This window comes from Acanthochromis polyacanthus, chromosome 1 (genome assembly GCF_021347895.1).
Source record: "Acanthochromis polyacanthus isolate Apoly-LR-REF ecotype Palm Island chromosome 1, KAUST_Apoly_ChrSc, whole genome shotgun sequence".
Classification (NCBI taxonomy): domain Eukaryota; kingdom Metazoa; phylum Chordata; class Actinopteri; family Pomacentridae; genus Acanthochromis; species Acanthochromis polyacanthus.
The window spans coordinates 34761242-34777748 of NC_067113.1; the positions used below are offsets into that span (position 1 = coordinate 34761242).

Sequence of the window (16507 nt, forward strand, 5' to 3'; positions counted from 1 at the left end):
ATTTTTTGAGGTCAGAGAAAATAAAAGGCAACTGGATCGCGAGAATGCAAAAACAAAAGTGATTATTGGCGAGTCATTTGGGCGATGGCGTCAGCTCAAGCAACAAATGGACCTAAAGACAGATGCCTTGGTTGCTAAATTCCTTCTGGACAGGTAAAATGTATTATTGATGACTGATTATACTGCGGCTGTAGGCAACTTCACGAGTCGTACGATAGTTTCTGGAGGGGGGGCGTTTCTTCGTAAATGTTAAGAGGGGGAGGTTAGAGGGGGGTGAGGGAGAGGTTGTATGTGCGCATGCGAATGCTACGTTCAAAGTCGTAGGAAATTAAATCTCCTCTAATGCCTTTAAGTCACTCTGCAGCCTTAAACTGTAAAAATGTGTCAGGTTTGTTGTAATTTATTAAGTTTTATCTCATTTTGGACAATTTTTCGCAATTTGGGACAAATTCTGAACCATTTTGGACAGTTCTCAAGTCATTTTGTAGAAGTTAACATTTTGAGTAATTTTTAGACAAGTTTCTTCCATTTTTGGCAAATTTTGAATCATATTGGACACCATTTGACAAGTTTTTAGTCACTCTGCAGCCTGAAATTGTAAAAAAGGGGTCAGATTTTTTGCAATTTAGAAGTTTTTATTTTATTTTGGGCAATTTTTTGTAATTCCGGACAAATTCTGAATGACTTCAGACAATTTTCAAGTCACTTTGGAGCATTTTGGAGCCATTGGTGAAGTTTATTTTCATTTCTGGCAACTTTTCTGAGTTATGTTGGACCACATTTGAAACATTTTCGACACGTTTTTGTGATTTTTGACAATCTTTGAGTAATTTTAGACAAATTTTAAGTCACTATCGTGCATCAAGTTGCAATAAGACACCTGGCCAGTTTAGCTAGCTAAATGTAACCCATTTTGGATAAATTGAACAATTATAGACAGTTTTCAAGTCACTTTGGAGACATTTCTGGAGAAGCTGTTGTTATTTTTGACAAGTTTTAGTCAAATTTTAAGTCACTCTGCGGCCTTAAATTGTTAAAAGGTGAGGAGTTTTTGAAATTGATTAAGTTTTTATCTCATTTTGGACAATTTCTTGCAAATCTGAACAATTTCTGAATCAATTGGACAGTTTTCAAGTCATTTTAGAGACATTTTGGAGAAGTTATTGTCAAGTATTGAGCCATACTGGCCATTTTCTTAAAAGGTTTTTGCCATTTTCAACAAATTCCCAAGTTTGATTGACTGATGAAAATTCTTCCTCGCTTGTAACGGCTAAAAACAAAAACCTGACTGAATGCCGTGTTTTCAGACGGGAGTTGTATGAAAGTCAGGAAAGTGAAGATTATTTTCACACTGGCCTCCATTCAAATGATACATTTCAAATTGTGTACACAGTTTGTTCCTACAAACCAGAACTATTCATAAATAACACACTTCTACTTCCTCTTCTGACTGTTCTATGATCTTTTCATGTCAGATTTGATAATAACGGTCATTATTCAGCTTTGAAAATGCAACATCAGCACATATTTTAGTCAAACTGAGGAGTGATCCCAATGTGTAGAATCTGCGTTTAAACCTTAGATTTCTGTATTTTATTTCACAAAAATGTCGAGCATGTCATGTAAAATCAGCCACAAACAGTTTGCAGGTGGGTTAAAAGTCAAACCATCGTTTATCTGCTGATTTAGAAATAGGTTCTGACGCTTTACAGTCGTGGTGTTGCGTCGCCGCCTGCTGGTGAAAAAACTGCATAACAACAAGAAGACAACAAACAAGCTGAAGCATCCGCAACCAAACAAACCCAAAGGGAAAAAATGGATTCAATCCTCAGATTTCAACATCCTCAGCTCTTAAGTGAGTTCATTTTATATTAAATAACTTATAAATAAATTAAAAAAATAATGTGTTGGAGGAACAGCAGAGGGTACATGTCTCTATTAAAGCATTGTACACAACAGCGAAAACACCAATTAATCGCATTAATTCCATTTATCCTCCAGGTCTGGATGGATTATTAAACAGGTGTGCTGCTTCTTTATCTCATTCCATAAGAAAGTCCAACAAATGACAATAAAACCGTCGCAAAAAGACACTAAACGACCACAAAGACGTACAAAATCACCACAAAGAGATTCAGAATGATGTGGAAAAATGCTCAATGATCACAAAGAGAGTTAAAATTACCACAATGACCACAATGCAAATCAACCACAGAGCTGCAAAATGATGGCAATGAGACACAAAACTACCACACAAAAAAAACAACAAAAATGTGGAAAAATCACCGGAAAAATGCAAAACGATGACAAAAAGAAACACAATGACTAAACATTAATGAAAAGTGACCACAAAGAGACTCCTAATGATTCAAAGAGACACAAAATGACCAAAAAGAGACACAAAATGATTCAAAGAGACACAAAATGAGCACAAAGAGACACAAAATAACCACAGAGACACAAAATGACCAAAAAGAGACACAAAATGATTCAGAGACACAAAATGAGCACAAAGAGACACAGAATAATCACAGAGACACAAAACAACCACAAAGAGACACAGAATGATTCAAAGAGACACAAAATGGCCACAGATACATAACATGGCCACAGAGTCATAAAATGGTCACAAAGAGACACAAAATCAAGACAGAGACACACTAAACAACCACAAAATCACTCAAAATGACCTAATCAAAAAAAATCACAAGAAATAGACACAAAATGAACACAAACAAATGACAAAGAGATATGAACAGACCAGAAAACAAAAAACAGCCACAAACTGAAGACCACAAAGATGCTGTCGTAGCAGTTTAGTGTCTTTGATTCCAATTATTTCTTCTCCTCTGACTCCACCAGTAATAGTATTATTAATTAAACTTTAAACCTCAGATTTAAAGCCATAAAGTGGACTTCTCGTGGACCTACTGTCTCTCTCTGCTGCCTCCATTCCTTCCTCCTCTTCCTCTGAACTTTCTCCTTCGTCCCTTCGTCTTATAAACCCGGTTTTGTTTCCACAGCGAGGCGTCTCTCAGCACAGCTTTCCTGCTTCCCGCTGGGCGAGGCGGATTTCCTGAACGCCACCGAGACGCAACAACATGGACAGTGAACGCACCGCGAAGCAAGAAAACAGTCCTTCTTTAAAGTTAGAGCTCAGGAGTCGGAGCCAGGACCATAAACGTGTAGGTTTAAGGATGGAGATGTAACTGAAAACACGGAACGGGGGTTTGTAATTAGAATACAGGAAACACAATGACCAAATAAAGGCACAAAATGATACAATAAAGAAACAAAATGGCCACAAAGACACAAAACGACCACAAAGAGACACAAAACAACCACAAAAAGACTCGAAATGAGACACAAAATGACCACAAAGAGACACAAAACAACCACAAAGATGCAAAATTACCAGAAAATGATACAAAATAATCAAATAAAGACACAAAATGGCCACAAACAGACTCAAAATGATTAAAGTGACACAAAACAAACACAAAAAGACACAAAACAAACACAAAGGGACACAAAATGGCCACAAATAAGTACAAAACTACCACACAGATACAAAATTACCAGAAAATAATACAAAATGACCAAATAAAGGCACAAAATGGTCACTAATGGACACAAAATGGCCACAAGACAACCACAAAAGGACTTGAAATTATTAAAGAGACGCAAAATGACAAGAAAATGGTCCACAATTACCAAATCAAGACACAAAATATTTAGAAACAAGGGCCCTGTTTACATGAGGACGCTTGCAGGTAGAAACATCAAAATATTTCAACAAAACACCCTATCGTTTATACGAGGACGGCGTTTTGGGGGCTTAAAAACGCAAAAATTTGAAAACCGGCCTCCAGAGTGGAAAAGTAGAAAACTCTACACCGTTACGTTTCCGTCTAAACAGCAAAACGCAAAACTTTGCCGAGATCTGACCACGTCGCGTACGCGATTACGTCACATACGTCCGCCGGTGCTTTGGTTTGCAAAGCAAACAGTACGAGGAAGTAAACAAAAGTAAACAAAGATGTCTGATTATTTCCATCCTTCGTACCTTCAAGCAACTCTGGCAGCTCTATGTAAGTCTCTATGTATGTAACTCTATGTAGTCACCATCTGACATTGACCACGGCGGAGATCCGAAAAGGGAGATAGTAAGCATGCGCGTAGACATGGCGGAGTTTTATCACAGCGCCACCCAGCTGCCTGGCATGCATATCCAATCGAATTCCACACACTATAGAGTCACCATGTATACGCAGATTTCCTTCAAAACCGCTCATCTAAACGTGAAATAAAAAGTGAAGACAGGACGCCACTTTTGCGATGGTCCTCGTATAAATGCAGCCTAGGACTGAACGATAGTGTGACAGCGGTTTTGACAACCTGTGGACGGTTTAAACTGAACTTCAGCTGCTCTGATTTTAATTTAATTCGACATGTTTCCCTCCGAGGAACCTGATTGTGGTTCCTGGTTCCTGTCAGCAGCTCTGAGGGCGACTAAGCTCCCATAAACAAACGTGGATCTGTTTGGTTTCTCAAACAGCAGCAGCGTTCTAAAACAGCAGAACCAACACGGAGTCACTGAGTAGCTTAAGAAGTTCAGTCAACACTGGATGACTTTTATCTGAGGGTTTAACCCTTTAAGCTTCAGTCAATTCCAGCCGTTTTCAGTACAAAAAAATCGCTAATATTCTATTTTTAAATTAAAAAAATGACGGGGAATATTGGACGCGCATCGCGAGGTGCATTTCCTTGAAAACGACCGATTCGGGGATTTTATACCGACTTCAGGACATGTTTTGGACAAAATAGTTTACTGGCTTGTGTCATCTGGATGTAAAAGGTTGGATTATGGCCGTTTTTTGTGGAATCTTTTTTTCTGTGTGTAATAATGAACCCGGAAATGTGAGTCGCGCTGTGTGCGTTGAAGCCGTGTATAGAGAACGGATGGATGAATATTTGTTTTTGTCAGACAAATGTGTTTCTCTCACCCGCTGTGGTAATCGCATCTGAAAGTGGTTTATACCGGCGGATTCATGAGAATCTAAGCTTTCCATCGGCGTATAGTGTTTGTATAATCGGGTTTGCAGCCGTCGGACATTCTTGAAATTCCTATGCAAATTAGTAGGTGTACCGCCTGCGGTACACTGAAGCTTAAGGGGTTGCACTCCTTTAAAAAATAGAAAACACCTTTACAGGCCCTAAAAACGTCATTTACAACACAGACATATTACTGTGAGGCAGATTAATGACAGCGAAGCATCGGCAGGTGGAGCAGTCGTATACGTATTTTCACATTTATGGGACATTTAATTCAGATTTTATTGGATGTAAATATATTATCCAATATTATGAATAATAATATAACATTTTGAGGAATTTTCTGAGACACTTTATACATTTTAAAGGCAATTTATACATTTTTAGGGCAATTTATTCATTTATTTTCTCATATTAAAATATTTCATACATGTTTTCATCATTTTTCAGTCTATTTCTAAGACATTTTTGAGAAAAGTTGTTTTTATTTTATTTTTTCCATTTACATATTTTTGTTCTATTTTTCTTTAGTATTTTGCAGACTTTTGTATTTTTTGTGACATTTTATGAATATTTGCTGTAAAGTTTATTCATATGTTTGGACATTTATGAACCATTTTGGAAGACATTGTTAATATTTATTGTAATATTATTTTTCAGTCTGTTTAAATGATCTTTTTTTTGTTGTTTTACATATTTTTAGGACACTTCAAAGATTTATTTTTGGGGAAATTTACCCAAAACACTGATTCTGAAGTAAAAATGATGAAATACTACAAATACAAGCAGGATTACAAGACCTGCATTCAAATCTGGCTTGAAAATATAAAAGTACAATCAGCAAATACACTTAAATTCTCCAGAAAGCAGCAGTACTCCTTCTGTAATTTTCTGTGCGTCATATGAAGTATTTAATGAGGTCATTTTGGATTATTTCTGGGAGGTAAATGTGTTTATTTGAAGCTAATGAGCAACAGCTTGGACTGGACTTGCATCATTATGAAAAGCTGCTCTGAATTACAGAAGCACACTAAGAAAATAACACACAGATGAGTGTTTCTAACCAAATGACTGAAATCTGCATGTCAGTGTTCAGGAGCGCAGGAAAAAATTAAAGAGGCGTCCGTGAAGTGGCCATGATGAGGCAACATAAACTCTCCAGAGAAAGTCACAGATTCCTGCAGCAAAACTGAACAAATACCACGAATATTAATCATATGACTGCTGCTGGAGGCTCAAAATGAGTAATAATGTGGCTTCAGAGCAGAACCTCCGGGGCTGGATGCTGATGGATGAACCGGCCTACTCATCCTGCCGCCGCCAGCAGTCACACTAAGGCAGCACAGCCTGAAAACAGCCTGCGTTCCCGGTGAAAAAAATGCGGCGTCACACGGTAGCAGACGGTCCTACTTACTGTCCGAGGCCATGGCTGCAGCTGCTTCCCGTCACACCGACCGATGAACCGGACAGGAGGCGGCAGCATCTCCACCGCGACTCATCCTGCGGACCGGAGCTCTGCAGCCACAACAGCAGAGAACCGTGGCGCCTTCACCGACTGCGGGGCATCAGCAGCACCAACTGATTCTCTACGAGAGCCGGTTCTCGCGTTGTTTCCTCACCTGTGGCCATTAAAACCTTCAAGTTACAAAATAATCACCCTATAAATCAACATTTTATGCTCTAAATTTTTTAAATCACTTCCCAAATTATCAAAATATGTGAAAATTCTCAAACATTTTCATTTACGGATATATCTCATGGTCTTTGAAGTAGCCACCCAATTTGGACGCGAAATAGCTAAAATGACATACATTTGTCAAATATTTGCTCATAAAGACGAATTAAGACGTTTGTTTCAGCAAATAAAACTATATTACTTGTTAGACATAAATGATTTAAAAAACAATTCATGTTAAATATTAAAATTGCAGTTTTAAACACAGATGCTATATTCAGTTTAAGCTAGCAGGTGACAGTCACAGCTAGCTTAAACTAAAGTTAAAGATATTCACCTTCTGATTTCCATCATTTAAATCAGTCTTCACAAACTAACCTCTTGATATTTTTGCTATCACACAGAAATGTAAAGTGTTTATCAAAGTACAAACAGCTAAACAAATTGCCAAAAAAAAATAGCGGGCGCAGAATTATAATTTCACAAAAATACACGTTTTTATGTCACTAATTTGACTAGAATTCTTTTTGCTGGAAATGCCATAAAATATATAATCATTGTAAGGCATTTGTTAGAGATACGAATCTGGTAGGTATTGCTTTTTCTTGTTTAATTAAAATGCTAATCGGTTCTGTGCAAAAGCAGTGTTTGCCTTGTTTCCCCACCTGTGGCCATTAAAACCTTCAAATTACAACAAATCAACCAAAAAAAATCAACATTTTCTGCTCTAAAATCTCAAAATCATTTCCCTGAATTGATCAAAATATGTAAAAATTCACAAACAATTTCATTTACAGATAAATCTCATGGTCTTTGAAGTGGCTACCCAATTCAGACGTTAACTAGTTAAAATGACTTACTTTTGTCAAAAATTAGCTCATAAAGAGAAATTATTACATTTGTTTCAGCAAACATCCCCCTCCATGAGGCTGACAGACTCAACACAGCCTTCACAACACCTTTAATCTTGCTGCCACCTCCATGCTTCACAGTGCGGATAGTGTGTTTGTGATGATAAAACATACATTTACAACGGATCAAACAGGCTACAGAGGAAAACCAGATTCTTCTCACATCTGAAATGTCACAAGAAAAAGAGAAAAACACCAACTAGAAAAACAACATTCAATCAGGGGACTAAAACATCTGCAGCACTTCTCACCGAGGAAACTGTACTGAGATCAGCTTCACGAGGAACCTGTTCGTATTCATTTAACCTGTTAAACATCGTCATTATGAGGTTTTTTCTGTAGCAAGGAAAAGTTTTTTAAAAAACAAAAATGAATGAATGTTAAAAATGTAACAATGCTTCAAACAAAACATGACAGTAAAACATCAGTAAAATTTCTGAACAACAGCTTCTTTCTTCTGGATTTTCTTCATGACCACTTGAATCTTTTGTACACTTTCTTTTTGCCTGAAAGGAGAGAAAAGAAAAAATGCGTGTGAAAACGGATCAGAAAACGTTGAGCGAAGGAATGCAGCGAGTGTCGATGAAACTCACGTTCAGAGTCCAGCCTGGCCAGACGGTTGATCAGCGTCGTCTCCTCGGCGTCTTTCCAAACGTCACCTGAGAAACACAAAAGAAGCAGGAACCAGCGACAGTTAATTCACACAGCAGTCTCTGGACTTTACGTGGAAAATCACAGCACTGTCGGATGTCAGACTTCAGGAATAAACACGTTTTGAAGACGAGAAGTTAATGAATTTAACCAGATGTCTTCAGGATTTTCATAAGGAGGGATTTACCTGAGATCCGGATGTTCTCATTGGTTCTGGCTTTGAGTGACGGTTTACCGGCTCTGGGTCGCGCTGACATGGGGGCGGGGCCTGGTTCATTACAGGTGAGATCTATCTCCACCTGGCGATGACGCCTCGACTTGGAGGCCTGACAGGCGACAACACAAACATACAAACAGGTCAAAGTGGGTTTCAGTGTTTGATATCCAGATGATCTGAGAAGAAAAAAATCAGAAAAAGCAAAAGGAATCTAACATTCTAATATAACACATACAAGCAAAAAAATTACAGAAAATAAAGCGACTTAAAAGGTCATATCGGGCAAATTTAAAGAAAAGAACATTATAGATTAATGAAACCAAATCGATAAAACCTAAATAATAAATACATAAAACCATAATTAGGGCTGAAGCACTTAATTAGCTGATGACAAATATTAAAAGACAAATTAAACGCAAAGACAAACCTCTGTTGCTTCCCCGTATGCCTTTGACTTGATGGAGGCCAAAAGTTCAGCTCTTCTGGAGCACTGAGGACACAGAACAGGAGATGAAACAGCGCCGCCCTCTGGACAAACTCGCAACTGCGGCTCCAACAGATACAAGAACTCACCTCCTGCTGAGAAGACGTTCCCTCACCGACGTCTTCATCCTCACTGTCGCCGTCCTGACGACACAAAACAACACGAAGCTTCACGTTAAAAGATGAGGGACAAACAGCGACCGCATGAATCCACACGTCTGGTTTTTACTCATTTTATTTACTACAAGGACTCATTCTCTGGTTTCAACGCCTGATTTATTATTTGTGGTAAAGTTATGCTCCTGTCTGTCGACAGTCAGCCGATAAACTGTCAACACATTTAACCCTCGTGTCGTCCTGCGGGTCAAAATTGACGCGTTTTAAAGCTTGAATATGTGGGGAAAAAAAATCTATTTTCACAGTGAAATTTCTGATGTCCACATTTTCAACATTTTTGGGAAATTTCTGAACATTTTTTGGTGGAAAGAAGACATGTTAAAAATGTTTAAGAACATTCACTAATTTTTTTTTTTTTTTAATCTACCAAAATCCAGCAAATTTCACTGGATTTTGGTTGAATTTCTTGTGAATGTTCTGAAAGAAAATATCAGACATTTTACTGATTTATATGTAGTCGCTTTAGATATTTTTACAATTTTTTTTGAAAAAATGTACTCATTTTAAAAATATTTACAAGAATTTCTTGGCAAATTTGCGGATTTTTTTCAGTAAAACTTTTAAGGAATTATTGGAATTTTCTTCCTGAAGGCTTTGCAAATTTTCAGAAATTTGAGAAATTTTTTTGCTGAATTTTTGGATTTTTTTCAGACAAGGAAACAATATTTTTTGATGCCTGTAAATGAAGACAACATGAAGGCTAAAGTTTGTGAACTAGGCTGCAGTTATCAATTATTTTAGTCATCCAGTATTCTATCGATTATTCCGGCAAATCGTGTAATCGGATTACATGCCAGGCATGCGTGTTGCAGTATCAATAGAGGAAGTGAGCGCGCTGTGCAACAGAAATAACCATCCCGGTGGAACACGGGCAAACATCTGTGGTGTATTATACATAAATAGTACGGTACAGGGGTATTCAACTAAAACTGAAAGCCATGGGAGCCATGGGAACCCCACAGGTGGTGATGCAGAAATCCCATAAATATGTTTTTATGTTTGGTCCGTTTAAACTGCTGCTACTGCAGCTGATAGAACACAAATAAGAAAACTGATCCGTTCATTAATATTTATTCCTGAAATATTCAATCAGTGACTTTAGTTTCACTTTGACTTGGTTCAAATAAATTTTTCATTAGGAGTCAGTGTCAGACCTGTATGCACTTCCATACAATATCAAGTTTGAATATATGAAGTTTCTTATAGTTTTATTGCGCAGCTGCATTGATCGGACGTTGAACAGTTTTCTACCAGCATTCCTGTCTTACATCAAGTCCAGTTGCAGCTTTTTACTGTAATAAATCTTTCTGTTCCTCATTGTTCTCCATTAAAACAAACTGTTGACTGAAGAAGTGAACACATCGGTTCATTTAGAGCAGAAAACGAGTCAAATGATCGTTGAAACTCTTGTTAGTGTGATGAGTTTGAAGCAGAAAGTCTGAGTTAATAGAGAAAGTTGAAAACCACCTTCATCCCTGTTAACTCTGAGTGAGGGTTTGGTTTTTAGACTCACAAAGAAAGTCTGACCACCTTAAACTGCCTTCACAGTTCAGCCTCTGATCTGATAAAGCTGCAGCATTACAACAGAAGCATCAACTTGTCTTTTAATTTACTGATTATAGGTCCGTACAGGATGAAGTCTGGCTCAGGATGAAGTGACCTGGGGTCTAGTATGTCGTGGATTAAATGAAACTTCCATTCAAATAATTTGGCCTTCAGGAATTTCAGTAATCGAATTACTGGAGGAATCACTTCAGCCCTACTGTGAATTATGAATATTTTGTACATTTAAACCTCAAAATCTGTTCCTCTACAGATACAAAAATCTGCACAATACACTGTGATAAAATATTTGCCACCTACATAAATCTTTTATTTTTGCATATTTCTCATACTTCAGTGTTCCGGACCCTCAAACTAATCCTCGTATTTACTGATTAATACCAGACAGAAATAACCCATATAGCAGAGAATGCAGTTTGAACGTATAACTGAAGACCTTTCCTACCTTCCTGTGCTGCCACTTGTAGAAGTCCAAGACGGCACCACGAAGCTGAGGGACGAGGTCTTTCCGGATCAGCTGGACGGACTGATCTGACATCGTAGACGAGGTGGACGTCTTCAGCTTCTCGTAGAGCTTGTGAATGTTGCCCAGTTCCTGAACGAAGACAAACGTAACACTTTGAGGGCTGAAGTGTTGAGGAGCTGACGGGCTGATGGTGGATGTCCCCTCACCTCCAGAAGCTCCACGCTGATCAGCTCCTGAGGACGAGTCGCTCGTTCCATGAACTCCTCGCACAGCGCTGACCTCTCAGCCTTCCTCCTCTTCCTGTAGACGAGCTGCCGCAAGAAGACAACAATCATAAGAGCCGTTCCACCTCCTCACGAGATTCATCATCGACAGTAACTCAATGCATTTACTGATCAGAGTTCCACCTTCAAACTGTGAGTATTTCCAGAGTTCCAGGTCCTCCAAGTACATGGAGGAACTGTAATTTACAGGAAATTTCTCAAACTGATAACTGGTGATTAATTTGCCAACTGATCATGAATGGTTGCAGCTCACCCGTGTTGGCATGGCAGTGAAATGAAAAGCTTTGCAGAACATCAGCTGTCGGAGGATGTAGACGGCGTCCAGATGGCGAGCGTCCATGGCGTCCTTCTCAAACTTCTTCACATCTTCCCAGTCCTTCAGCGCCAGACGGATCTGCAGCCGGAGACATGACATGAACTTTACTTAAGGACAACGGCGCCTCTGAATGCTGGCTGGGTGAAGTGTGACGCTGACCTGCTCGGAGGGCAAGGAGGGCTGGCTGTGATACAAACTGTACAGCAGGTAAAGTCCTCCCACTCGGATCTGGAAGCTGAACGGCGGCAGGAAGAAGCTGCTGGCCGTGTCCAGAACCAGGCGACTGAACGGTCTCTTCTCAAACTTTAAAGTGCCACTGCGATGAGAAAACACAAATCATTAAAACTGAAAAAGGTTCAGCTCAGCCAGACTCTTAGATGCCACATTTGTTTTATCCTCTGTCCTTGGAAAAATCTTTAAGTGAATGCAGAATTCAACAGTTTCTCTGCAGAACCACAGCTCAGCAGGTCGAGGAGGAGAACATCCCCTGTAGAACTTTTTAGATGTTCTCCTCTATGGACTTCAAGAACCTGAAATGTTCTACGTGAGACTACACTTAAAGATTGGACGCAAAAAAGGAGAACGTCCTCTGTACAAAGTTCTAGAGTATACAGCTGTCGGTAAGTCTACTCTAGAACTTTCTATAACTCTCCTCTGTGAACTTTAAGGACCTGGTAGAACTTTTATCACTAAAGTTATTGTACATAATGAAACAGGTTCTTGTGAAGGGGTCAGGGATGAATTATTTTCATATTCGGCTGAACTTTCTTGTATAATTTGGAATAAAAAAGCAGAAATTATATTGCATTGTGCTTCACTTCTGACGTAACTCACTGATGTTTAGGTGAATATCCTTGTTTTGACTTTAATTAACATGACTTACGGATTGGTTTCAGATATAAAATAAAGAAAAGATTACTATAGAGTCCAATTCTTTAAAAAAAATCACAATTTTGATACATTAATGATAAATGAGTTAGAATGCAGGTAGAAAGGTTGTGAGTGTGAACCTACCAGAAGATGTGTGAGAACTTCATGTCCCTCCAGATGCCGGAGAAGACCTCAAAGCGGACGGACTGTGTTTGCTGGAAGCGGCTGAGCAGCAGCTCGCAGTCCGTCTTCACCTGTTTCCGGCAAAAGTCCATGTTTCTGCTGCTCAAACTCAACCTCACAGAGAGAAAAACAGAAAACAGCGACCGGACGACATGAGAGGGTTTAGTGCGTCATCAGCAGCCGACGTCTCCGTCATCCAATGGGCTCGCTCGAAATGATCCGCACATGCGCAGGAAGGATCACTGCACGACAAAAAAACTGGACTCCAACGGATAATTTCTGTTCCATCATCTCTGACTGGCCTGAAAACTACGATACAATGAAATGTAGATATTTATGAAATAAAAACACACTGATGTATTGAGACGTTTCTGTTAAAAAAAATTTAATAAATACCCAAAAACAAAGTGTCTGCAGGTTTTTCCATTCATTCAAATTTGAGGCTGTTTGAACAACAATATCTCAGGAACTATTAAAGATAAAAACCTGAAACTTGCACTCATATTTCAAATCACGTCATTGATTCAGAATATACATTAATGGACAAGAAGAACCAAGAATCAGAAATTATTGTTCCACTTGGGTGAGTTCAAGAATGAAAAAAATTGAGGCTGTCATGAAAACTTCCATCTTTGAGCTCATATTAACATAAAAACTGATTATGCAGAAGTCAGCTAGAGATATTGTCTGAACCACATGTAGCTTCAGGTCACAATAATAGAAAAGAATTATGTGGAAAACTTTAAATATCAAAATGAATGTTTTGTTTGTTTATAACTGACAGAGCCAATATGACAAGTTGTACAATATTGTAGATGTAAACGATGGTTTCTCTTGCATGGGAGGACGTGGGCTCTGCAGTGCTGGTGCTCCCAGGTGACACCGGAGCATCACTCAGCAACTTCCCCCTCACCAAATACTTCTGCTGTGGACCAAACCTAACAGCCTGCCATAGCCTCATGTTGCCAACTCTAGTAGGGGGCTCAGGGACCAGACCAATGAGTGATGCAACTGGGGTAAATACTCAGTATGGGTCCGAGGTTTTGCAGTAGGTACTGTACATGTTGGAGATAATGCTTCATCTGGCCTTCTGTGTACCCTCACATTAGCAAGAGGAAGAGAAAGCGGGAAACTGGACTCACTTGACCACAGAATCTTCTTCCATTTCCTGGCTGTCCCATTCTTGTGTTTGTGCCCAACAATGCCGGGTTAACCTCTGTCTCTCACTGGTCAGGGGCTTCTTAGACAGCCTTTTCGGACCTTAAGCCACAATCTAAAAGTCGGCCATGTACAGTGTGGGTGGAACACTGGACACCAGTTTGGTTTGACCACTGCTGTTGAAGCTCCTGTGGTGTCATTTGGTGGTTTCCCTGCACATCTGGATCAGGATGTGGACATTTCTTGCTGAAGAAATCCTTGGACACCCAGATCTTGGTTTGTCTTCAAGCTGTTGGTTGATCTGTATTCCTGCAGGGTGTAGCCAACTGCTGAAGGACTGCATCTGTACTTCCTGGCTGAGAATCTTTATCTTCAGACATGTTTCCTGCATGTGGTTCCTTGTTTTAGCCATTGTTGTCTCTGAAGAACTTTCAAATGTGCTGAATTTATATAGACATGAAGCACGGCAACAAAAATTGCGCCTTTAAATAAAAATCCCAGCCAGCATGAGTGGATCACTGGAACCAAAATGCGACTCAAAATTTCTTAAGCATTTTTATTCAACCAATCAATTGCAAGTATTAATGGCTTTTGTAGGATTTGTTTCATATTTCGGTTGTGACTGTACTAAAATAAATTGCATTTGAAGACCTAAGACTGATTCTTTATAGCCTAGCCGCGCTAGACCCATGTTCTGAAGACACAAGGGTCTAGGCACGCTCGACAGGGAGGGAGGCGGGCTAAAAGGTTGTCTATCAAATCACTCTGCAGCAATTGGGTAGGTATACAACCAATCAGCGCAACGAATAGGCTCCAAGAGCGCCGGAAATCAGAGGATGCGGGAGTTCAGTGAAGCCTTATTTATACAGTCAATGGGTGAAGCTCAAGTATATTACAGACATGTTAACAGAAAGATTATTCAGAGTCGGTGCTAATGGAGCTCAACGACTGTTGTCGTTTTTGTTGTCGACCCTGGCAGAAAATTAAATTCGTTGCCGCAGGTTGTCTAGCACAGCTAGGCTAGTTGTTTCCAGTTGTTTCTGTCAGAATCGTCGCGCCTCTGTCGTCACTTAGTTATGCCCACCTTCTGACTCTACACTTCATGGTGATTGGTCCGGCCAGTTTTAGGAGCATCCAACCTCGAGCCTTATGGAGGGTAACTAGACCCACCCTGGCAGAGAATTAAATTCATTACCATGGGTTGTCTAGCGCAGCTAGGCTAGATTCTTTATGGAATATTTCACAAATGCATGGAGTGTCCAAAAACTTTTTTCCAGCAGTGTATTTACAATATATTTTACATTATAATAATAATAAATAATAATAAACTTTATTTATATAGCACCTTTCTAGAGCATAAAAGTCACAAGGTGCTTTACAAAAGCATAAAAACAACAAGGCATAAAAACACAAAGTAAAAGCAGAAATCGAAAAAAAAGACAGATAAACATACAACAAATCACACAAAGGCAAGTCTAAAAAGACGGGTCTTTAGCTGCTTTTTAAAAGTGTTGACAGTGTCCGCTGATCTTAGATTTGGTGGGAGAGAGTTCCACAGAGTGGGTGCCACAAGCTCAAACATACAGTCTCCTTTAGTTTTCAGCCTTGAACGAGGAACTACCAGCAGGCCCTGATCAGAGGACCTCAGTGACCTGCTGGTGACATAAGGCTGTAGCAGATCTCTGATGTAGGCCGGTGCCTGACCATGCAGAGCTCTGTAAGTGACCACAAGGACTTTAAACTGTATCCAAAATTTAATGGAGAGCCAGTGAACAGCAATTAAAATTGGAGTGACATGGGACCTTTTGGGGGTCCTGGTCAGCAGTCTGGCAGTGGTGTTTTGGACCACTTGCAGGCGATCCAGAGATGCTTTGCTGAGGCAGGTAAAAAGCGAGTTGCAGTAATCCAGACGTGATGACAGACATGGATTACACATCTACCAATTAGTTTCTTTTACAATTTTGTTACTTTCAATTACCAAAGTGTCCCTGTGATGCACTGCTTGGCCACACTACATCTCCAGCACAAATCAGCATCCAATGAAGTGACTACAGACAAAAATAAAACAAAGTCAAACATATATGGTATACTATAGATTCCTAATACTAAATCACAGATAAATTTCACCCAAAACCACTGCTGCACCATGGACCCTGTTACACAGATTCTGAATTAATGTCATGATAAGAAATAGCAGTAGAAATTCCATGTTACGGCGAGCTGGTGGACCCGAGCAGAGAGCCACACTACCAAGGCTGGCTGAATGAAAGTGATTTATTGTTTGGGGTGAAAATGGTGGCAAGGTGGGGGAAAACCAGGGTGCAGGAGTGGGGGTCCAGGCAGGAGTGGGGGGGTCCAGGCAGGGGAAACCGGTGAGGACTTGTCGGGGAGAGCCGGAGGGGAAGAAGGATGGCGGGAGATCCCAGACAGCTGAACTGAGGGAGGCAGGAGAAAACAAGGTCAGAAACAAGGCAGGAACTCAAACGGATTTGTAAAGG

The 16507-nt window shown here is 39.7% G+C and overlaps 2 protein-coding genes across 7 annotated transcripts in view; both read right to left on the bottom strand.

Annotated features, from left to right (window-relative positions):
• Positions 1 to 6873, bottom strand: part of syt16 (synaptotagmin XVI) — a 37983-nt gene extending 31110 nt beyond the window's left edge. Inside the window, exon 1 of one of the 2 annotated variants that reach the window (XM_051950314.1) lies at positions 6470 to 6873. In XM_051950314.1, the coding sequence (XP_051806274.1) occupies positions 6470 to 6482 (13 nt within the window). In that variant the 5' untranslated portion in view covers positions 6483 to 6873. The remainder of the gene's footprint in view (positions 1 to 6469) is intronic. The other variant, XM_022191881.2, reaches the window with a different exon arrangement.
• An 801-nt stretch (positions 6874 to 7674) lies between these two features.
• Positions 7675 to 16507, bottom strand: part of snapc1b (small nuclear RNA activating complex, polypeptide 1b) — a 47324-nt gene continuing 38491 nt past the window's right edge. For all 5 annotated transcript variants that reach the window (XM_051950006.1, XM_051949942.1, XM_051949885.1 and 2 more), the window contains 10 exons: positions 12813 to 16444; positions 11958 to 12114; positions 11736 to 11876; positions 11405 to 11509; positions 11178 to 11327; positions 9083 to 9136; positions 8937 to 8999; positions 8480 to 8618; positions 8235 to 8300; positions 7675 to 8147 (listed from right to left, as the gene is read on the bottom strand). In XM_051950006.1, coding sequence (XP_051805966.1) covers positions 8110 to 8147; positions 8235 to 8300; positions 8480 to 8618; positions 8937 to 8999; positions 9083 to 9136; positions 11178 to 11327; positions 11405 to 11509; positions 11736 to 11876; positions 11958 to 12114; positions 12813 to 12943 — 1044 coding nt within the window. In that variant the 5' untranslated portion in view covers positions 12944 to 16444 and the 3' untranslated portion in view covers positions 7675 to 8109. The remainder of the gene's footprint in view (positions 8148 to 8234; positions 8301 to 8479; positions 8619 to 8936; positions 9000 to 9082; positions 9137 to 11177; positions 11328 to 11404; positions 11510 to 11735; positions 11877 to 11957; positions 12115 to 12812; positions 16445 to 16507) is intronic.